This window comes from Xyrauchen texanus, chromosome 41 (genome assembly GCF_025860055.1).
Source record: "Xyrauchen texanus isolate HMW12.3.18 chromosome 41, RBS_HiC_50CHRs, whole genome shotgun sequence".
Classification (NCBI taxonomy): domain Eukaryota; kingdom Metazoa; phylum Chordata; class Actinopteri; order Cypriniformes; family Catostomidae; genus Xyrauchen; species Xyrauchen texanus.
In genome coordinates, this window is record NC_068316.1 from 2,626,453 (window position 1) to 2,651,404 (window position 24,952).

A 24,952-nucleotide genomic window follows, 5' to 3' on the forward strand; every position below is an offset into this window, starting at 1 on the left:
CAGTAAACACACTAACCACCTGCACAATCCAACATTTACTATATAACATTAGTATTGCACAGAGCTGCATTTTGCACCATTAGAGAGTTTTATAAAAGCCATTTAGTCATAAATATAAACCCATTGGTAGTAAATACAATTACGTTGCGTACACTTCTATTGGCATTACTTTAATTACAAAATGGAAATGCGACGCGGAGCAGTTCATGTCCTTGGACCTCGGAAGTATTTGTTTTTATGGAAACGATCATAATGGCAAAACAGCTTTGTTGTAGTATTTATCACTGCATGAATTCTTTAATTCGACTCTATATGTTCTTATGAAATGCTTAAGAACAAAGAAATGGCTCAAGGTAACTACTGGATACTACATTGGCATATCATTCAGAAATGGAAGCGCAGCGTAGTTCTTGCGGGAAGACTAGCAGCTGTACATCATCACATCATTAGCTGGGTAACTCCTAGCCAATCACATGTAAGCCATTGCTTTATAAGTCTGCTCACAATCTATCACATTGCTGTTTCAGTGTGCTAACACACAACCTCCTCCACTCCACCACCACCGGTTGAGTCCCGTCCCACACGGGGGTAGGCTCCTCGCCCCTGCCTCCTATCTCCGGCAGGACATGACGGTTCCGGGTACAACTCCCTCGGACCGCCGGACGGGGCTTACGCCAAAGAGAGAGACATTACTTTCTGTTTTACATTTATAAAATAAATGGTATCTTAAACTTCACTCAAGCCTGCGTGTCTTCCCGATAGAAATGTGTTCACTAGTAGATTGAACTGTTGAGGCTGCTACCATAAAGAGGTGTTCAGCCGCGACATCAAATTGCAGGAAATCGCAGAAGGCTAATTTGTCATGGGTTCCCAAATTTTGGGATTTATGAGAAAAATAATGTCTGGGGTAAACATTACTTGAAGATACTTGTGAGTTTTGTTCTAGACTTGAATATTGAAACTACCATGTTTAAAAAAAAATAATTCAGAACCCTCAAAAATTAGGGCTCAAAAAATGCTAATTCTCATCCAACTCTATTGGTTGTCTTATACATGATGTCACGACAGTCTCCAGTGTTTGCGTTAGCATGGTATAGATCATTTTATCCTACTTCTACCACTTTGTTTGTGTAAACGAGGAGTTTTCATATCAAGTGGACGTATGGAGTGCCGCAGGGCCCAGTATTGGGTCCTCTGCTTTTCTCCTTGTATACAGTATGCTTCCCCTGGGAGACATTATCACGAACCATCAAATTCGTTTTCATGGTTATACAGACAATAAAGGCATGGTTTTTAAACGCATTATTCTTTTAGGCGACACAATGAGACTGTAAGACATTACAGCATCATTTTCTGTATAGCTGCTTTGAATTAATGCGTGTTGTGAAAAGCGCTATACAAAAAAAAAGAATTACTTGAATTGACGACTTGTTTTCATTCGCTTCGGTGGATAACTTTAGTGGATAATGTGATGTTTAGCGCATTAAATTGGAAAAATTGGCCAAAAAAAATAAACGTGGCTCCAAATTGATGAAACTTTACCAAGTCGCAATGACCGTCACTGAACAGTGCCTTACCCGAGTGGGTAGATGATGTGAGGTGATGGCCTGAGATTAGTTAAATTGATATCGTTAACTACTTTGAGTTGTTATGACAGCCTGGGCTGGACTGGTAATCTGGGATACTGGGCATTTTCCCGGTGGTCTGACGCACTTTTGGGCCGATCAGGGGCGGAATGGCCATATCGGGAGAACCATGCCAGTGGGTCAGCCGTGAAATGCACCAAATGGGCCGCGATAAGCAAAAATGAGCCGCCGCATTATGCAGAACGTACCACAAGATGTCGCCGCGATATGCAGTAAAGTACAGCGAACAGTTGGGCCAGTTGCTATGTAAAATCCCGTGCCAATTTCCCAGGAATAGTCCCAATCCAGCCCTGATGACAGCCAACAACAGCCTGAACTAAATTTTACTCCAACACTTAAAAAGGTTTGATGTTCTCTGTCCGGATCGCCTGTTTCAATAGTTTTTGCATTGCTTCTCATAAAGACCAGAAAACAGTCCATAGACAATCAGAATCATCATGGCATTGCCCAGTGGTTGGTCATGTAAACTGTGGACAACCGAAGACGGAATCTTGTATTTATATTACGGTAATTCCTACATGATGTGAACATGTATATTTATTCTACATATAGTAAGTATAAAACAAGGCAGTGTTATAAACCCAACTAAATCTACTACAGGGACATGACCTTACGCAGTGCAAACATTCAGAAGCCAATGTTAACCAGTCAAGCACGATGCAGTCACCCAGTATGTGTATCATTACAAGACGATAGGTATAAAGCATCACAGAGCTGCATTTGAAAGTGTAGACGGCTCTATAAAAGCCACCGAGTCAGAAATGGCAGTCAATGATGTATTGCTTATTTAAATACAGTGATGCAGTCCACCAGGTAATAAGACAGTGGAAAAATACAGTAATGTATACAGTTTAAATGCAATATCACTGCTAGCAAGCAATCTAATTGCAGATGATTTCTAAGAGTGAAAACACTTGCTCCGTATATGCTGATGCGCTCTTGCTCACTCAGTCACTGTTTTCAATCACTTGATTACCAGCACCCCCCTCACTCTCCCTTTGAAGGACAGAGGGTTTCCCACATTTCACAGTTGCCATGGTAACGCTGCAACGAGAACAGGGAGTGTATGCAGGAAGTGTATGTGGTATAGGTGAGGCCACAGCAAGACTGGGACTAAACCCTACAAGCATACGACGTTCCATTATGGTTCCTCCTTGGTGATTTTTCCATATGTATGTTGAAAACGGGTCTAGTTTCATGGGGAGACCAATCAGGGTTTAGGATAAGGACTATTGAGAAGCTAATCGTGTTCTGGATTGACATGAAATGGGTTTATATGTTTGAATAAATTACAAATTGCTCAATGGTTCTCAACTGGAAGGTCACAACTAAATAATGTATGGCGGGGTGGAACTACAGTATTATAAATGCAACACACAATATAATTGTGCATAGTTAGGATAGCAAAAACGTGACTTCATAGGTCATTGGTTTGAATACCAAGGAACACTAACCTACTGATAAAATATAGCTAAATCAAGGGCCGTTCACACCCAATGCATTTTTGTGTCCTGCTCTCTTTCCATTGATTTCTCTGTATGAATGAATGTTACATTTATAGCACTTTTTCTGACACTACACTCAAAGCGCTTTACACAGTGAACGGGACTCTCCTCAACCACCACCAGTGTGCGGCATCCAACTGGATGATGCGACGGCAGCCATAGTGCACCAGTACGCTCACCACACACCAGCTATTAGTGGAGAGTAGAGCTGTAGAGCCAGTTAATGCATGGGGATTATTAGGAGGCCATGATTGAGAAGGGCCAATAGGGGGAATTTGGCCAAGAGCATGAAACCATCGAAAATTCAAGCCGAGCCTGATCTCATAACAATTCCACAACTGTGGTGATGTTTTTTTGGTAAAATATCACATGGTTCCGTACGTGTATCGTGGCAGTTCTGAGGTGAAATGTTCACTGTGTAGCACAAGGCTCATTCCCTATCGAGGGAGAACCAATCTCCCTACCCTAAACCTCAAACCTAAACCTAAACCTGAGCGATAGTGTAAGAAAAGGCAAATGTGAAATGAAAAATCCAATCACTGAAGCAACCACGTCCCTTAGTGGTGCTTTAATGCCCCTTTCGGCTCACGTGCTCTTCAGGCCTCGTACCCCAGTCCTTTGCATCACAAGTGCAATGCTCAATCAGTTGAGCTACAGCGCAATTTAATCACCTTTGAACAAGCTTGTAAATGTACCGTAGTTCACTATGTGATGCAAACGTTAAAATGAGTCATGCGCTATAGTAAAAGTGTTTATGAACTGATAATCTGACATTTTACTCTTGATCTGAGTGTAAGTGAATAAAAGTCATTGTTGTTGTAGCACTAAAAGACCAGGGGCGTGTTGCACCACCTGTGCGTAAGTTCAAACTTAGCCTAGTTGTTGCGTAAATGGGCACCAATTTACGCACTATTAAATATTTGAGCGTTACGTAGGACGTAACCCTACGTATAAACTAAATATTTACGGCAGCGTTAGCCCGTGAATAAGGAGTGGATGTAATGAGATGGCAGCCAGATTACATCGATGAGATTGATAATGAAGATAATGAACCGCAAATTCGTCGATGATTTTAACGAGACAGACATCATCCTTTGGATATTTATGATGATGTGGACATATATGCTCGTTTGTGCTTTAAAAGAGAGGGAATAATGCAGATAACTGATTTACTCCCAGCCTTTTGCATTTATTATGTTCGTTATGTTTTGCCAAATTTCACCTTTTTTTCGGTTGGTGACAGTGAAGTTGAATTTGCTTTCAAGGACTGTTTTGTTCACTTTACATCCCTCAATTAAAATGAGAATTTCTGAAAATGTTTTTGTCCTTTTGTCCTCCATGTGTTGGCTATGAAAAATATGTTAAATTAAATATGCAATGTGTCAATATAACTTTTAAGATTGTACGTGTTTGTTTTGACAGTTCACGCAAGGCAGCATCTTGACATGATGTGCGCAGTTCCTGTTTACAAATTTGAAGGCTGCTGATTGGATTACAAAAAAACATACATCATTCTGTGCGACTACGTGTCTTTACATTTACATTACATTTACATTTATGCATTTGGCAGACGCTTTTATCCAAAGTGACTTACAGTGCACTTATTACAGGGACAATCCCCCCGGAGCAACCTGGAGTTAAGTGTCTTACTCAAGGACACAATGGTGGTGGCTGTGGGGATCGAACCAGTGACCTACTGATTACCAGTTATGTGCTTTAGAACACTACGCCACCACCACTCCTTTACGGAGAGTTTATGACCTACTAGTTAAGTTCTGCCTTAAGAGCAGGTGGTGCAACCGAATTAAGCACTGACTTAGTTACAAACTAACTAGTAGTTACTAATCCCTTAGTGTGAACTTTACGTCCTAACTTACGCGAGAACTTACGCACAGCTGGTGCAACCCGACCCAGGTTGATAAAGCACGTTGAGTGTTTCAAAAGCAAAAAGATCGAAACACTTCACAGCAATCTTGTAAGTGTAAGTAAGTGGTAACATTAATACGTTGAAATGTTTGTATTGAACATTTCTGTTTACTTTTGTAAGATAAATTATTTTGGGAATGTGTCGGGTCGCCACTTGATGTTCAATGTAAAGTCTAGACTGTGACGGAAAACCAGATTTTAACCAGTTATCTAAACGGCAACACTGTTTGTAATACTTACTCATCTGAAAGAGAGATATGAAAGGATTTAAAGGTGCTCTTAGTCTTTTTTTCCATTTTGCTAAACACAGAATTAGACCACACCCTCTCTCCAAAACTCCGCCTTCCAAAGACATAGCAACAAACCCAATGTCATCCAGCCAGAACATGCAATATTATTGACCGGCAGAGAGCGTTTCTGATTGGCTGCAAAGTGTTGGCTGCTTCGTGACTCATTTTTCACAAGGTCTTCTCCCGTCAAAGAGACAGTTGTGATTTCTCACGACACCTGTTTCAATAAATCGCTTTCAGCACCTTTAATCGAAGTTGTGCACAAACACACAAAGGCAGGGATCTAAAGCCAAAATGTCAATGTTTTATTGGTAAAGACCGTCTGTGTAGCGAATGGCATAGTGCAGAGGCTCACACAAACAGTTAAGCATTTGCCACAACCTTTGACCCGGAACTGATAGCCAATCACGTGCTCTCCACAGCCGAAGCACATCAACATATAAAACAAAGCAAAAATATTCAGTACAAATAAATAGTTAAACAAGGAACAAAGCTAAATGAAACAGAGCTGATATCAGTGTTAATATGACTTAAAAATTCAAAACGTGATGAACTTTCAGTAGTTTCTTTTTTGAGGATTGTGTCGTTCTGAGAGATAGAGTGAGAGTAAATCTCACAAACCTCAAATCTCAAGATCATTTCCAGGTCATATTTAATCCCCAAATTAAAAAGTAATAAATGAAAACCTATATATTTAAATGAAAGTCTATTTTAGGAACATTTTATGATTGTTTTTGCATTGTGACCATTTTTATGATAATTAAGCACATTTAAACCCCAAAGTCTAATTACAGTAATGCAAAAACATCTCAATTTCGTCGCAGTAATGCAAACAAAATGTCACGTTTTAAATGTGTAAAGTACTCATATATGAAATAAAATAAAATACTCTTGTATCACAGTTATGAGAATCGCCATTGAGGAAAAAATACTCATAAATAATCAGATGCATTAGAGCAATTAGACATTTGTGGCAAAACGTGCTTCATTGTCATGAAAATAATTTTGCATTTTTTTTTTCTCCAGTAAGTAAAATATGTTTCTTAAATCCTAAAACATGATATATTTTTTTTCTCTTTTGATTTTGGGGTGAAATTTCACCTGGACATGCTTTCGTGAGATTCACCCATAAAGAGACGCAGAAACAGTGATGCGGAGTTTCCAAAACGCTTCTTTCTGTTTCAAATCCTGTTAAGTCAAAAAATAGAGAATATTTACATCTTTTAGATTATATACATGACAATATCTGAACGCACGGTCAGTGTGAGAAAGTGGCGGAGTGAGAGACCCCCACAACATTAAAAGACTGCAGTGATAACTGCTTGACAGTCCATAATATAATCTGTGCTGATTCAGAGATCGCTTCCTCGCTTGTGTTAAATACACCGCAGCACTGGTCTCAGCACCAACGTCTTCAACTCACAGCTTAGTGAAGCTTTCGGTCACTTATATGCCAATGCAACGAGGTCATGTGCATAGAGGAGAGATACAAACATACTGCTTCACAAACGGCCGATCTTGTCATTAAAATATATTGGGTAAGGATCAGAGGAGGTTAAAGGGATGGTGCACCTAAAAATGAAAATTCTGTCATTAATAATTCACTCATATGACATGAAACAATAAACAACAAGAGGGAAAGTACATGTAAGAAATTCTGATTTTTTATTTTTAGGTGAACTCTCTCTTTAATGTTTATACAATAGCAATACCTGGTGGGGGATCCTGGTGGGGGGATCCTGGGGTGTCCCCAACATGGACTGGTCTATGCCGGTCATCTCAGGTGGGATGAAAGAGATCACTTTAAGCTCTCTATAACATCTGTTTGTAACTCGAATTTCAGACTCAATATTCTCGATTTAAGTTTTTAATTCTGTAGCTTTAGCCATCTGCTAATACCAACCGACTCTGATTAGCATTAGCAAGTTGCTAATCGTGGTAAAGATGGTTGCATGGAACGTAAACAAAAGGCTTAATTGGCTATTTTGTAAATAGATAAATAAGAAAAGGAGGAATTTTGGAAGGATTTGAGGAAGTATTGAGGTAACTGGCTGTTTATATAGCACTTACTGGCAGGGCTGGACTGGGAAGAGAAATCGGCCTGGGGTTTTACATAGCAACTGGCCCAAAAGTTGAAGGGGGGTCCTTTTTCACTGTCCTTTTCTGCATATCGCGGCATCATTTTGTAGGCATTCTGCTTAACGTGGCTGCTCATTTTAGCTTATAGCGGCCCATTCAGCCCGTTTCGCGGCCGACCAACCGATCCGCTCTGCTCGGGAGATGGTCAGTCCACCCCTGATCGGCCCCAAAGTGCGTTGGCACACCGGGAAAATGCCCGGTATGCCAGATTACCAATCCAGCCCTGCTTGGTGGAGTGAAATGGGCGTGCTCGTTGAAACATTGTCACTGACTACATCATTTGATAGCACTTGTTTAAGGATGAAATGCTTAAAGCTGATTTTTTTAAACCACTTTATGGAAGGGGGATGAACACTAATATGCCAGCCTCATACTGCATACTGTATGTATTAATTCACTATGAGATCGTCTTCAAATATTTACCTTTACGTAAATTGAGTTCATGGCAAATTTGATGCAAACTTGCCACAAATTCGCCACTGATCATTTTCACATGCAAATTAGCTTTGCAGCAAATTGTCCATTGCTGTCAAAGGTTTGCCAGAGGTTTGCCAGAGGTACACCAAAGGTTCGCTAGAGGTTTGCCAGAGGTTTGCCAGAGGTTTGCCAGAGGTTCGCCAGAGATTTGCCAGAGGTTTGCCAGAGGTTCACCAGAGGTTCACCACTTCTGGCAAACATTTGTGGCGAATCAAAAGACCATTTGCATGTGAAAAGAATGAGCGACAAATGTGCAGCGAGTTTGTAGCTTGTTTTGATTTTTCGTAAGAGTACACACACACACACACACACACACACACACACACCTGTGAGTGTTTCAATTTCATCCGTAAGGTTTTTTTTGGTGTTGGGGACACAAAGCGAGGCAGCAAAACATGTTCCTCACATTAACTAACCTTTTACTTATGTTATGTTAACGTAATTACCGCATGATCAACCTATGTTCCGCATCAGCAGATGAGGGTCAGGTGCTACAATAAGCTTTTAAGAGCTTTTCCTGGCAATGGTGTTGTTGCTAAGCAACCACACTGGATATTCAAACACAATCAGCTTTTATACTGTAGGGAAAAATATGGAGAGCAATCAACGAAAAAGAAAAAAAACTATTCATCTTATAATTCATTTTGAAGAACAGCAGGCATACATTTGAGAGCCTCTGGTTACTGACCTGTGTGTAGCACCAACCAAACCAGTGTCTTAAATTAGAAAAATGAACAAGGAAGCAGATTTAACAACATCAGTCTAATAAAACGATAGTGATGAACTGGAAATGAAAAACTGGATAAAGTTTAATGCAGCAATTACAATGATACACGCATGTGTACTCTACTTCAGTTAATGGCACATTGCACATTGTTAATATACAACTTCAAAGCCATTCAAGGATGAAAAACTTGATCAATATGACGTTTTACGTAGTCAGCAGTGATATTTCGAAGTTGTTTTATGGCTCCCGCAAAGGACCGGTTTGCAGATCTTTTCAAAGAAAATATTGTTCGAAAATGAGACTTGCAAGTTCCCTCAATTGAATGGCTAACATTAGGTTTTAAGTTGCCCAAGAGAGGTAATTCCAAATTCCCTATACCCTGATACTGACGCAGTCCCTCGTCCCCCAGTCTATAAACTGTATACTTGAAAATCTTTACATTAGATTACATGTCATATTGCAAAATCTTTTTCATCAGAAAAAATTGGACAATATATCTTTCACTCTCGCACTTTTAAAAATCTAAAATTTTCCCATGACTGCAAAATCCTGCCCCGTTCGGTTACGACAAGCGAGTGCTGCGCTGTATATCACAGCATATGTGAAAGCTTTAATACAGCTTGAGTCAACGTGAAATCAAAATTGATGTCAATGAATGTCGTAAAATGTCATTTTTAAAACTTCCCCTAAAACAACTTTCCATTTCGGCTGATGTCGCGTATCCCTACTAATCCCCGTTATGGAACGTCCACTTTTATCGATCCAACCAAATTCCTGTTGGATGAAATCAAGTCCCGCCCTATATTTTGTTCTCATTGAATATCCCGTTTCACTTGAGAATATGGCTGATGTCGTTAGTAATCTGGGTCGCGAACAGGGTCTTACGTTGACTTTTTTAAGACCAGGACAAATTCTGCGACACTCTATGCATCAAATAACATCCAATGCCAGTGAAATAGCCCTTCCACAGTGCCGTTCCTGTTTAAATCAGCACTGACAGGCAACAAAAACAGAACTCACAATCTCTCCAAACGTAGAAATGCACAGAGATTTGCTCTAGGGCAGCTTGTTGGGAGGTACCTACTAAGGTCCCTTAGCTCTAGACGGTGTGAAACAGCAGCCAAAGGACGTGTTGCACAAGAAAAGGTGTCTTCTCTCTTTCCTCTCCTCTACGTATTATGAAAGTGAATGTCACCCTGAAATTGGCGTTTTCTTTTTTTTTAAAGTTCTGAATACAACAAGCTTATGAACGGATCCTCACTTGTGCAAGATTCAGAATGTCGTCATGAAGCAAAGTGAACGTGTTCTGGATCACAGCAGTTTAAGTCTTTATTTCTGAGTTTATAATGTCCCTCACACACACACACACACACACACACACACACACACACACACACACACACACAGGTACACTACCTACTGAGGTGAGTAAGATGAATAATGATGTCAACCTGTGGTAAGTGTAAATGTGTGTATGCTTTTATACAGGTCTGTTAGCTGCTGTACAGTGGCGTGAGTGTGTAATCGGTGTCGCTGGGCTGTGGAAAACCAACACTTATGTAATTACACTACTTTAATATAGACTATATTTGAATACGCGGACACAACTCATAGGAACTGCAAAAAAGGATGCTTGCTTTGATACGTATGTACTCAATAGCGCCATCATGTCCACCTCATCAGCAAACGCTTGTCTTTTTGTTCATCTGAAAAGAATATTCCACAGAATCTGTTGGAAAGGAGTTCCATTATGTCGAAAGGCTGATAACTTCAGCATTTGACAGTCACACTGGTGTGAAAACCAGTCTGCTTCACTTCCCGAGTGTACACGTGTCCGTAAGTAATCAGATCTGGGTCTCCTGGACACTCTCCTTGGAGCCATTCGATAGCAACAGTGGCTCAGTCTGCATATTGGGGACATGACTAAGACCTTTCAGGGTTCCATGGAAGGTCATCGCCATGGGGATGGGGATGGGAATTGGCAAGGGAGGTGAGGTTGATCTAAGGTTGGAGTTGTCACCGGACGCTGTCACCAATTTCATGGTTGGAGCCTGATTCTGGGAACAAGGATTGGGTTTGTTGTTCAGCATCCCAGTGCCCATGTTCAACCCCAGGATGTTGTTGTTGAAGTGATGCGCTTTGTAGTAGTGGTTTAGGTGCTCTGTTTGCCCGACGCTTGGCAGGGTCATGATCTCAGGGTCATGGATCCTTGGACTATGCCCCCCTCCTCCTGTTCCTGCCCCTGAATTGACGGTACCTCCTGTGATTCCACTAGCTCCACCAGATCCGATCTCATCTTCAACATTGATGATCTCAATGGCTCTTGCCGGGCCGTGGTGTTTGTGCAACTGGTGCTGTTTGCGAAGTTTGTAGAAGACAACCAGCATCACGGCCGCCATGAAGGTGATGGCCACGAAGCAGCCAATGATGATCTTGGTCGTTTTCATTACATCCTCAAGTCCCGACAGGTTGGCGACGTCTGTGATGGAGACCGTGAAAGGGCGATCAGGTGCACGAGTAGTTCGTGGTGGCAAGGAGGATATCATTGAGCCAGTAGGACCCACTGAGGCAGATGAGGCGGATGGTCCTGGAAAACTAATAAAGGTCTCGTTGACAAACTGTCGTGCTGAATCGCGTATTTCTTGCCCCGTCTCTAGAGTTTCAACAGTAACAGTAGTGAAGTAGCTGTAGCCGTTGCCTAGGTCAGGTGCTGAGACGTTCAACACAGCGGTTGCTGTGGTGTTGCCAGCTGAGTTGGTCACCATACAGGTATATGGACCTGTGTCTTGCATGGTCACATTGGTGAAATTCAGGGTTCCATCATGCAGGACAGAGATTCGGACCTTGTATGCACCATGAGTCATCAAGGTTCCATTGGGGGTCAGCCAATTAACAGAAGTCATGGATGTCCCGGAGCGGCATTTCAGCTCAGCCGCCATTCCTTCTGTCACATTGAGGTCAGTTGGCGGTTCCACAATCACAGGTGCGTAGCAGGTGAAGTCTCGCTGGTCAAGGTCTCCAATGTACCTTCCCTTAGTGCCAGGAGGAGCATGACAACGTGCACAACAAGTGGAGTTATCGGGCACGGTTTCTTTCAGCCACCAGCTCAACCACAGAACATCACAGTTGCAGACCCAAGGGTTGTGGTTCAGGTGGACACGTTCTAACTGCTGCAGAGGTGTGAACAGATCGTGGGGCAATGAGTGCAAAGAGTTATGAGATAGATTGAGCTCCTCCAGGTTCTTGAGGTCATCAAAGGCGTTCCGCTCGATGACAGAAATCCGAGAGTGCATGAGCCACAGTTTACGTAGGGACACAAGACCCTGAAACGATCCGGGCCGCACAACGCCCAGCTGGTTGCCTGACAGCTCTAGTTCCTCTAATCTCACAAGGGGAGTCAAGTTGGGTACGTCCTTCAGCCCACACATGCCCAGATTCAGGAAACGTAGGTTCACCAGACCTTCAAATGCGGCCTCCGAGATGAAGCTGAGTTTGCGCAACTCGCCAAGGTCTAGCCGCCGTAGTGACGGCACACGGTGGAAGGCGTTCGCTGGGAGTGTCTCTATGGGGTTGTTTCTCAACCAGAGTTCACGTAGCTTGCTCAGGTACTCGAATGCCTGGGACGGAACCAGCGGTAGTCTGTTGTCAAACAGCTCCAGGGTGATAAGATTGGGAAGGCCATTAAACGCTCCCACCTCGATCAGACGTATCTGGTTCTTAGACAACTGCAAAATTTCCAGGTGACTTAGGTGCTTGAAGGTGTCTGATCTAATCACCTGTAGAATAAGAGATAAAATATATGCCAGATTACAAAAACATAAAAGTCCACTTAGTACATTTTTGCTAATGTTGTGCCAGACAATCTTTGACTTATACTGCCACTTGGCGGCATGGATGCAGCATCATGCAAAAGCATTAGGTTTCGGTTACCGATGGCATTGTAGAAATGTGCTTGACATAGTCAGCCATGATTAATTCATTACTTGGTGGGTGCTCGCCAAATCTTTTGATGTATAATTTAATCTAACCCATTTAATCTATCTGTCCATCCATAAGCACTAGAGTTGAGCAGAAAAGGTTTTTCCACAGTGTTAATCTGTTCCACCTAACGTTATTGTGGCCTTGAGAACATACATAACCATTTCGTTACTTAGTATGATTACTTGTTTTTACATTTAGAATAGAGATACAGTAGCAATATGCTAAAAGACATCTTAACGTCGGAAACGTTTTCATACGTTTTTCTGCATTTCTTTGATCTAGCATGGTCACTTTCATATGTAGCTAATTTTGGCGGGAGTTTCTGAAAACTGTTTACACAGAGTTTAGATCTATTTCGGATAAAGGGCAGGCTACCTGTATGGAGTTCTCCTGCAGGTTGAGGTATCTAGTATTAGACGAGATACTCGGTGGAACTTCATTTATGCCTTTTCTGGTACAGATCACTCGACTGGCTTGATTGGAACAGCTACAGGGAGCAGGGCAGGCTGGACTGGCCTCGGCCAGTCTAGCTCCAAGGAGGTGTGGCCACAACAACAGTTGGACCAACCAGACAAGAGGGGAGGGGCCGAAGAGGCCTGTTACCATAGCAGCCTGCATGGCAACTGAGTCATGTCCTGCCCCTTTCCTAAAAAACAGACAAATGGAAAGCACTTAAACTCACCAAAACATCGTAAATGTTTACTTCATAGAAAATGTCAAATATGCAATATGTGGCATATCTGTAACAACATCCACAACACAATGAAGAAACCTTTTTATGACTAACTTGTTATGAAATCAAGTTGTGGCATCAAAGTGTACTCCACACAGTTGTTAACAGTGCTGGATGCTGCTACGGGAGTCTTCTGCTTTCCATTAGAAACATCTCAGTCAGCACTGGCCTTGCTTACTGGATAAAAACAGGAGGGAGGGGGAATGTGAGATAGGACGAAAGAGGTCAAAAACTGCATATATGTATATATATCGCCTATCGTATTTCATATAGCTAAGGGTGTGATGGCCAGTATATCAGCAACTGAAAACGGTGACCTGTGCATCTTAAAGCAATGACCTCTATTGTATTGTTTACTGTCATTACGCTTCAGTTTCAACTTCTCTATTTGCACATTTCCCATTTGGACTATTTCATCTGTACTATATTTATACAATGTCAAATAGTGCAGATGAGTAATGTGCAAATATACATTTTACTTTAACTCTTACGGCAAAATCGTGAGTCGTTTGCCAATAGTTCCTATTTAACATACAATGGTGTACTCATCTTGTTTTCACCTATACACAATAATAGTCCATGTATTTATATGGCCTTGATTATTTGACCAGAAGCCAAATATCACATGTCATTTATTGCAATGTGATTTGCAATGTAGCACTGATTGTTAAAGGAATATTCCGTGTTTAATACAAGTTAAGCGTAATCATCAGCATTTGTGGCATAATTTGTGTCCTTCTTTTTCTTTAAAAAAGCAATAATCTGTGTTACAGTGCGGCACTTCCAATGGAAGTCAATGGGGTTTAATCTGTAAACATTAAAATACTCATTGTTTCAAAAGTAAAGCCACAAGACAAAAACAATATGTGTGTTAACATGATTTTACTGTGATAACATCACTTACAATCACTTATAGCCAATTTTACAACTTTGTTGTGGTGACGACGTAATGCTGTAAACCCTAAAACGTTGATTTAAACAACTTTACAGCTCAAATTTTAACAGAAGAAAAAAAAATTCTGCAGACAATGTCACTTTCTGCCTGTCATTCATTTTGCATGTTCTCATAATATTGTAGTTGCAGTGAATAATTGAGGCTTAATGGCATTTTTATGCCATGTTGCTCATAACAGTTGTCAGTAGAGGGCGCTATTTTGCCGAAATTTTAGAATGGCTAAAATCACTTACAGAAACTTTAATCATTCCCAATAAAAGAACTGATTTGGGCATTAACACAATAAGCTGCGGTCTTAAACTTGGTGATATGTAGGTTAAAATATTACAATAGAGAACAAAAACCTTTACACAATTTTTAACTTTCATTTTTGATGCCTTGCATTGCCTTGCCTATATACAAACTGTACGCATGTGTATTTTAAACTACTACAAACCAAATATAATGTCTTATACAGTTTATACAAAATGCAAAGCACAGTTTTAATAAAACAATGTGCACTAAAATATAAAGTCTAATCATTTGACTCTAGCTTCCTTGTCCATCACACGCAGTGTGTGTGTGTGTGTCACAGGTGCGGTGGTGCAGCTTCACTGTAACCATGACAACGCTAAATTGATTTGCAGATGCTGGGTGTTGGAATCTGGTTGGGTGGCGGTGCTCTATTTGCACAAAGGCTCCGTTAAAACCCACTGGCCAATAAAGCCGAGACGATATAGAAGCCATACGATATTTTATAGTCTCTTAATTAACCTTTAAATAATACAACGTCTTAGACAACGGCTCATTTGCATCATCATAGGGACCGCAATGGGTCTCACGGACTTATATGACCGAAAACCAGAGCATGTGCATTTGACTGCGTTTGTGACTGCGGCGTCTTCTAAACGGATCCCGTCGTACGCGCGTGAAATGCACAAGTGAGGCCCCGACACGCGCGCGCGCACACACGCACACGCGAAGACGCGCAACAAAATGGCACACGGTTTCTGTATGTGTAATTCACTGATAACGAGAAAGGAAAAATGCAAATGATCAAGCCAAGCCATCATATACATCACCAAGTGTCGCACATATTTCTCGAATAAACTAATAACAATAATAATAATATTAATAAAGAAAACCCAAAGCCGCAACCGCCATACACCAAGATAAATCGTTAAATAAATGGAATAAATAAATAAATAATCAAAAGAAATGCGTGAAATGAATGCAGAATGAGAAAACGAAGGATGTTACCGTTCTCCTCCTATGCACCCATGATGTTCTCCGGATCCTCTTCTTCTAAAGATGCATGTTGAAGATCATAACCATGTGGCAACCTCTATACAACCAAATCAATGCCATGTCAATCTTACAAAATGCAATTATAGACGGACCTATTCATTACGTGCATTCATTATTATTCGACGTATGCGAGACAATGCATGTGAGAAATCTCACCTTTTATTTTGTCCTTGCGCCGATGGATCTTCTTTCTAATATATATATATGGTCTATATATATATTTATATATATTTCCTCCGCTCTTCTTTATTGTCGTCCGTTCAATTGATTCCGTCTCTATCACGCGCGCGCGCCGCTCTACCACAGATCCGGAGCGTGTAAGCGGCGCGCGGAGACGGCGAATAACGGCGTATCTATGCTTAACGGATACTAGTAACTGGGGGGAAAGACACGATGCGATCGCTGTAAACTGTACAAATCGAATGCGACTCTTTTATCCAGTTTTTCAGGTGTAAAAATGCCTCCACGCGCTTTGTCTCTGGTATATGCGGGCAGCTCATCTGCGTCGTGGCCGTACAGAGTGACGGATGCTGCACCCAGCGTAACAGCAGATCTTACGTAAAGTCCGTAGCGTCGCTCCTGAATACAGCGGCCAGCTGAAGAGACATGCAGCTACTAAACACACCTGCTGTAGCCAGTTCGCATTGATCTGCTTTTCCACACATCCATCGAACCACATTCACTCCTGTTTAATATTGAGGTTGTAAAGGACAACTGTCGGATGCTTTGGGTAACAAAGCATTGTACAAATGTGCAGTGGAGACCATTTGTCTCAGACCACTAGTGAAAATGCTTCTAATGTGCATTTGTCTCATTTAAAAGAAAGAAAAATAATAATGACAAATTATATTACATCCATAATAATTTGAGTGAGAAATGAACATGGATTTCAGAACGTCTTCGTTGTCAATTTGGCAGGCGAATGTCAGCTTTTGCTTTTAATGACTGTATAAGTTTGTGCAAAACATGAGGTTCAATGGAGCTATCGTGATTAATGTCACACATTTGGACAATCTTAAATGTCCTCTTGTCTGAACTTTTCTTTGATTTAAACGTTTCTGAAATAAATCTAGTTTATTTCCAGGTATAAACTGAATTGTGAATCCTAGATTTTCAGTGTGGCCTCTGACTATTGCAGTGGATAGTCTAAAACTGGGAGGTTAACGATTTTTAAGTGTAATATTATAAATGCGCTTAATAATTAATTGAATATAAAATAATTGGCTTTTATGTTGTTATCCAAGCCAAAAGTCTGGGTTTGCTCCAGCATGCCTAAAATGGTATATGGTCTGCACTTATATACAGGGCTGGACTGGTAAGCTGGCATACCGGGCATTTTCCCGGTGGGCCGACGCTCTTTGGGGGCGATCAGGGGCGGACTGGCCATTGGGAGAACCGAGCGGGCCGGTGGCTCTTCCTGAAAACGTCCCGAATGGGCCATGATAAGCTCAAATGAGCCGCCGCGTTATGCAGAATGGACCGCAGAACGGTGCCGCGATATGCAGAAAAGGACAGTGCACCCCCCCCCACCGTCAACAAGTTTTGGCCTGTTGCCATGGAAAATCCCGGGTCGATTGCTCTTCTCAGTCCAGCCCTGCTTATATAGCGCCTTTTTTTTAACCTTAGAGGTTACCAAAGTGCTTTACACTGTGACTCATTCACCCATTCACACACACACACACCAGTGGCGGAAGAGCTGCCATGCTAGCTGCTAGCCTGCCATTGGGAGCAACTTGGGGTTCAGTGTGTTGCCCAAGGACACTTCAGCATGTGGAGTCATGGGGGCCGGGATTCGAGCCACCAACCGTGCGATTAGTGGCCGACTCACTCTACCAACTGAGACACAGCCGCCCTTTAAATAGGGGGTCGGCTAATGAGCGGCACCTTGTTAAACCAACATAAAGAGTCTCCAAAACACTTTCCAGGACTTTCGGTTTTATTGTACCTCATTGGTGGAATGACCATCCCGACTCTATCCATGAAGCAGACTCACTCTCTGTCAAAAAACGGCTAAAAACACGTCGTTTCCATGACCATGCACTCTATATATACTCTCACCTAAAGGATTATTAGGAACACATACTAATACTGTGTTTGACCCCCTTTCACCTTCAGAACTGCCTTAATTCTACGTGGCATTGATTCAACAAAGTGCTGAAAGCATTCTTTAGAAATGTTGACCCATATTGATAGGATAGCATCTTGCAGTTGATGGAGATTTGTGGGATGCACATCCAGGGCACGAAGTTCCCGTTCCACCACATCCCAAAGATGCTCTATTGGGTTGAGATCTGGTGACTGTGGGGGCCATTTTAGTACAGTGAACTCATTGTCATGTTCAAGAAACCAATTTGAAATGATTCGAGCTTTGTGACATGGTGCATTATCCTGCTGGAAGTAGCCATCAGAGGATGGGTACATGGTGGCCATAAAAGGATGGACATGGTCAGAAACAATGCTCAGGTAGGCCGTGGCATTTAAACGATGCCCAATTGGCACTAAGGGGCCTAAAGTGTGCCAAGAAAACATCCCCCACACCATTACACCACCACCACCAGCCTGCACAGTGGTAACAAGGCATGATGGATCCATGTTCTCATTCTGTTTACGCCAAATTCTGACTCTACCATCTGAATGTCTCAACAGAAATCGAGACTCATCAGACCAGGCAACATTTTTCCAGTCTTCAACTGTCCAATTTTGGTGAGCTCTTGCAAATTGTAGCCTCTTTTTTCCTATTTGCAGTGGAGATGAGTGGTACCCGGTGGGGTCTTCTGCTGTTGTAGCCCATCCGCCTCAAGGTTGTGCGTGTTGTGGCTTCACAAATGCTTTGCTGCATACCTCGGTTGTAACGAGTGGTTATTTCAGGCAAAGTTGCTCTTCTATCAGCTTGAATCAGTCGGCCCATTCTCCTCTGACCTCTAGCATCAACAAGGCATTTTCACCCACAGGACTGCCGCGATACTGGATGTTTTTCCTTTTCACACCATTCTTTGTAAACCCTAGAAATGGTTGTGCGTGAAAATCCCAGTAACTGAGCAGATTGTGAAATACTCAGACCGGCCCGTCTGGCACCAACAACCATGCCACGCTCAAAATTGCTTAAATCACCTTTCTTTCCCATTCTGATATTCAGTTTGGAGTTCAGGAGATTGTCTTGACCAGGACCACACCCCTAAATGCATTGAAGCAACTGCCATGTGATTGGTTGATTAGATAATTGCATTAATGAGAAATTGAACAGGTGTTCCTAATAATCCTTTAGGTGAGTGTATATATATATATTCCTGCTGCTTGAATCGCTTATGATGTATTATTCCTCTTTTGTAAGTCACTTCGGATAAAAGCGTCTGCCAAGTGAATAAATGTAAATGCAAAAGAAATAAATACAATTTTATCTGGAAAATTTTTCACCCAGTTTGTGCATAGTTGACAGTATATCTGCTTTCTACCCAAAATCTTAGTAACGTTAGATGTATAAACCTGAAGAGAAATATTTATATTAAACTGAAATGTTAATATGTCAAATTTGGTAATTAAACTTTTTTCGTTCTTTCTCTGTAATGTCCCATTGAGCCCAGCTTGAAAACGCCTGGTCTAAAATGTATAGTCAAATATGGAGTGGTGGTGTAGTGGTCTAAGCACATAACTGGTAATCAGGTAATTAGAAGGTTGCTGGTTTGATCCCCACAGTCACCACCATTGTGTCCTTGAGTAAGGCACTTAACTCCAGGTTGCTCCGGGGGGATTGTCCCTGTAATAAGGGCTCTGTAAGTCGCTTTGGATAAAAGTGTCTGCCAAATGCATAAATGTAAATGTAAATGTATATAAATGATTGTAAATGATTGGGGGGGCTAGGAGGGGCATTGCTCCACAAAAGTGTACTTGAGACCCCCACAAACTACTTCCCAACCCGGGTAGAATAGCGAAACAAGAGAACCTTTTCCCCACGCTAAAGGTCAATGACCGCGTCACGACTGCATTACCACCTCGGGATGTGCATTATTTTCAGTTTCAACGGTCCATCATCATTTATTCCTTACATAATGAATGGCTGACTGTACATTACCCCACTTATTACATGCTACTTACCAAATAACTACATGAATAGCATGAAATATTGATTTGAGGTCACAATTTTATCATGCAAGTAGAAAAGAGTGCAGGGTAATATGAGAGACATAAAACACAGATTAATACAGTGTAGGAGATTGATCATTAAATAAAAAAAGAGTCAATTATGTCAGGACATAATTCCCTTTATACAAAGCAACTTACAAATGACAGCAAATGACAAATGACATACACTCACCTAAAGGATTATTAGGAACACCTGTTCAATTTCTCATTAATGCAATTATCTAATCAACCAATCACATGGCAGTTGCTTCAATGCATTTAGGGGTGTGGTCCTGGTCAAGACAATCTCCTGAACTCCAAACTGAATGTCAGAATGGGAAAGAAAGGTGATTTAAGCAATTTTGAGCGTGGCATGGTTGTTGGTGCCAGACGGGCCGGTCTGAGTATTTCACAATCTGCTCAGTTACTGGGATTTTCACGCACAACCATTTCTAGGGTTTACAAAGAATGGTGTGAAAAGGAAAAACATCCAGTATGTGGCAGTCCTGTGGGCTGAAAATGCCTTGTTGATGCTAGAGGTCAGAGGAGAATGGGCCGACTGATTCAAGCTGATAGAAGAGCAACTTTGCCTGAAATAACCACTGCTACAACCGAGGTATGCAGCAAAGCATTTGTGAAGCCACAACACGCACAACCTTGAGGCGGATGGGCTACAACAGCAGAAGACCCCACCGGGTACCACTCATCTCCACTACAAATAGGAAAAAGAGGCTACAATTTGCAAGAGCTCACCAAAATTGGACAGTTGAAGACTGGAAAAATGTTGCCTGGTCTGATGAGTCTCAATTTCTGTTGAGACATTCAGATGGTAGAGTCAGAATTTGGCGTAAACAGAATGAGAACATGGATCCATCATGCCTTGTTACCACTGTGCAGGCTGGTGGTGGTGGTGTAATGGTGTGGGGGATGTTTTCTTGGCACACTTTAGGCCCCTTAGTGCCAATTGGGCATCGTTTAAATGCCACGGCCTACCTGAGCATTGTTTCTGACCATGTCCATCCCTTTATGGCCACCATGTACCCATCCTCTGATGGCTACTTCCAGCAGGATAATGCACCATGTCACAAAGCTCGAATCATTTCAAATTGGTTTCTTGAACATGACAATGAGTTCACTGTACTAAAATGGCCCCCACAGTCACCAGATCTCAACCCAATAGAGCATCTTTGGGATGTGGTGGAATGGGAGCTTCGTGCCCTGGATGTGCATCCCACAAATCTCCATCAACTGCAAGATGCTATCCTATCAATATGGGCCAACATTTCTAAAGAATGCTTTCAGCACCTTGTTGAATCAATGCCACGTAGAATTAAGGCAGTTCTGAAGGCGAAAGGGGGTCAAACACAGTATTAGTATGTGTTCCTAATAATCCTTTAGGTGAGTGTATATATATATATATATATATATATACATAAGCCAAATTTCTGTGCCTTCCAATTCAATCAATCGGCCTTCTGTGTAACAGACTGGTGTAATTGCGATGCAAGACCACAAGAGGGTGATATAACATTTACGGAAGTTCTAGCGGGAAGACTAGCAGCTGTACATCATCGCACCATTAGCTGGGTAACTCCTAGCCAATCACATGTAAGCCATTGCTTTATAAGTCTGCTCACAATCTATCACATTGCTGTTTCAGTGTGCTAACACACAACCTCCTCCACTCCCGTCCTGCACGAGGGTAGGCTCCTCACCCCTTCCTCCTATCTCCGGCAGGATATGACGTTTCCGAGTACAACTTCTTCGGACCGCCAAAGAGAGACAAATGTCATCTTAAATTTCTCTCAAGTCTGCGAGTCTCCCTGATAGAGCATATGTTACCGAGCTGATGCGGCAGAGCAGAATGTAGTCCAAAGTTAAGAAGGATTTTGCATTTCAAGAATAAACTAAATGCTGTAACTGCGCTAAATGAACGATTAGAAATGGCGACGTTTATTGTGCAATTTCTCTGTATGTGGCCTTGAATATGTCTTTCATTCAAGCTGTCAAACCACAAAAGACGTGTAACTGAAAATGCATTGTGTAGGTTGATATATGAGAGATATAAACTATAGATCATCCAGCGATGGCTAGAGTAAATCATCTTTGTCCTTTGATAATGATTTGGGTCGAATTTAATGGAAAACTATGCGAGTTGAGCTCCATTGCGCTGCAGAATTATGACGCTGAGCGTTGGCGATGTGCGCGTACCTTTGTAGAAAGTACTTGCTACGAAATTCAGAATGAACCCTATCGTCCACCAGACGTGTCCTTTGAGAGTTCCCCTGTATTTTAACCAAAGTTGTGATGAGAAATGTTTGATAGGAAAAACACGAGCAGCCAAATTGATCTCAGAAAAAAATCCAGATATTCTGTATATCGATAATCATCGGGAAAATCTTCTGATTATCGATGAGTGAAGAAGGCATAGATCCCAAGCCATATATATATATATACATATACAGGTATATATTAATTATATGAATGATTAATTATTCTTATTTTGATGTCACTTTGGACCCCCACTTCAGCTGATACTCTTCATGGAAACATCCTGACATACAGTCTGATAAGTCATATTCTGAAAGGAATATGGACAGCTCATATCTGAACTAGAATTGAGCATATGGACATATTGACAACATATGGACTTGGGGTATGCAAAGGAATAAATAAATAAACAGCCCATCTTGAATAGTGGAGCATGTCATGATGGTTGGCCCACATGCTGAACGTTCTTCAGGTAGTTTGTTTTTATTAGGTCCAATTTGATCATGACTTCGGTTGTGTGTTGAACTCTGTCTGCATCCCAAACACTAGTGTCCTCCATGTATTATGACTTAATGATAAGCCATCTACCTCTCTCTCTCTCTCTCTCTCTCTCTCTCAGCCTCCCCTCCCATTAAGAATCCAGTCACACAGTGGTGCAGAGGATATTCTGTCTTCCCTCACCTCACTCCATTTCTCTCTCTCACACACACACACACACACACACACACACACACACACACACACACACACACACACACACACACACATTCCACATTCCCTCTCTGTGTTTAAGCTGAACTTGAGCGGTGTCATGATTTTCAATGTATTAACCAGCTGTCATACTGTAGATTTACACCCTCGCAATGTCAACGTGTGCAACTGTTTATTTCACGCATGTCATTTTTGTGCGTTTCATGTGCACATATGTGTATCTATTATGTTTAGCTCACTGAGGGGGGTGTTTTGGTTTTAATGTATATATGTGTGTGTGTGTGTGTGTGCTTAGGTATATATGCTTTACGAGGACTATTCACTAGCATTGTTCTAGATTATACACATGTAATTATGCTATAAACCTGGTTTATGAGAACACCTCAAGTGTCCTAATAAACCAAAAGGTTTAAAAAAAAACATACTAAACAATGTTTTTTTGAAAAAGTAAAATTGCAGAAAGTTTTTTTGTGAGGGTTAAGTTTAGGGGTAGGGTTAGGGGATAGAATATATAGTTTGTACAGTATAAAATACATTATGGCTATGCAGAGTGCTCGTAAACCACAAATACCACCGTGTGTGTGTGTGTGTGTGTGTAGGGGACTGTGTTTGTGCGTTGTGAATGAGTTCTCTGTATCTGGCTTGCCGAAGTGCGATGTGCTTCTGCTACTAATACAGAAGTCCTGGCCTGGTACCTGTGGAGTTTAGGATGAAATAGACCATTTTATTTTGATATGGAGTATGCATAATATTGTGTATCTTATACAATCTAAATAATATGATTTAAATTTGTGTAAACTTAAGTTTCAGTCATATTTTTTTTATTTCACCCATGCATATTATCAGACTGAGCTCGATGTGAATTCAACGACAGTAGGTCGAAAGTTTTGCTTCTGAAATCGCTTTGTGCTCACCGAATCGAATCACTGCCCCCAGTGGCTAAAGCCGGAAGTGCTGTTTAATGAATGGGCACATGTGAGCTCCAGTTTCTGGGAGAAATGTCCACAGAGTGGCGCCAAAAGTGAGTTTTATTTTTTGTTGTAAAGTAGGTAATACAGTCAACAAGATTGATTGAAGATAAGATTTTATTAACCCAAATCCAAACCCCAACCCTAAACCTAACCGTCAATGGAGTAAAAATGAAACCTCCATATTATGCTCACCATTGTTCATGTTAATTTGATTACTTCCTGGTTACAACAGGACCAGAACCCAAGTCTCAGACAAAATTAAATGATATGAACTTAAAACCCTTCCCTCTGAACACCCCCCACACACACACAAACACGCACCTCAGTGGTCTGATAATCAATTAATAATGACACATAAATAAACAATAACTCAACAAAGTATTTAGAAAAAACAAACAAAACAAAAAAACAATAAGAATGCACACACACATTTAACATTAACCCCCTCTACTGTCTCATGCCGAGAGCCCTCCAAAAAATCTAAATAACTGCCCCATTTTTTTATTAAATAAACCCATGTTGCCTAGCCTTCTATATATCATCCCCTCAAATGCCGCTACCCTGCCCAACTCAATGCACCACTCCCGAAACGAGGGTGCTCCAGCTGACTTCCACCTCCTAAAGATGACCTGTATTCCGATCATGACACCAGCCAGGACTCAACTGAGAATATCGCCTAGAATACAGAGTATGGGGCAAAATTTAATTTGAATACCCCATACATCACACAATAAATTCTGAACCCTCTACCAAAATCCTTGGATCTTAACACAACACCAAAAAAACAGGGGTAGTGTCCCCATCTTCAGATTGGCATTGCCAACAAGTCTATGCAATCTAGAGGGATCCAATAGAATCTAAGTAAAATCTTAAATTGCATCAGACGCATCCTTGCATCTCTAGATGTAGACTGTAAATCTTTCTTCCATAATCTCTTGAGAAGTTGAAGCTCCATACCCCAGAGACTAAATTAACAGGGAGTAATACACTGATGCCTCATGACCTTTTCCAAAGGCAGTAATCACCACTTCCAGAGGATCTGCCGCTTTAGGGGGGTGTATGCTACCTCCAAAAATAGTACAACATAGGTGGCGCAGCCATAAATACCTAAAGAACTGAGATCTGGGAATCCTAAAATGTTGAACCATATTTTCAACATTTACAGGTGCATAACTATAGCAACTAATCATTAAAACTGAACTGACAGGGACCTC

General features: G+C 41.5%; 1 protein-coding gene across 2 annotated transcripts; it reads right to left on the minus strand.

Annotated features, from left to right (window-relative positions):
* Nucleotides 1-5,662: 5,662 nt before the first annotated feature.
* lrrc4bb (leucine rich repeat containing 4Bb) lies at nucleotides 5,663-16,170 on the minus strand. Of its 2 annotated transcripts, XM_052113660.1 has the most exons (5): nucleotides 15,823-16,170; nucleotides 15,619-15,703; nucleotides 13,479-13,601; nucleotides 13,067-13,337; nucleotides 5,663-12,486 (listed from the first exon to the last, which is right to left on the minus strand). In XM_052113660.1, the coding sequence occupies exons 4-5, from the start codon at nucleotides 13,307-13,309 to the stop codon at nucleotides 10,555-10,557; spliced, it is 2,175 nt and encodes a 724-aa protein (XP_051969620.1). In that variant the 5' UTR covers nucleotides 13,310-13,337; nucleotides 13,479-13,601; nucleotides 15,619-15,703; nucleotides 15,823-16,170; the 3' UTR covers nucleotides 5,663-10,554. The 2 variants fall into 2 exon arrangements, with proteins under 2 accessions (XP_051969620.1, XP_051969621.1); XM_052113661.1 differs by lacking the exon at nucleotides 15,619-15,703.
* Between the last annotated feature and the right edge of the window lie 8,782 nt (nucleotides 16,171-24,952).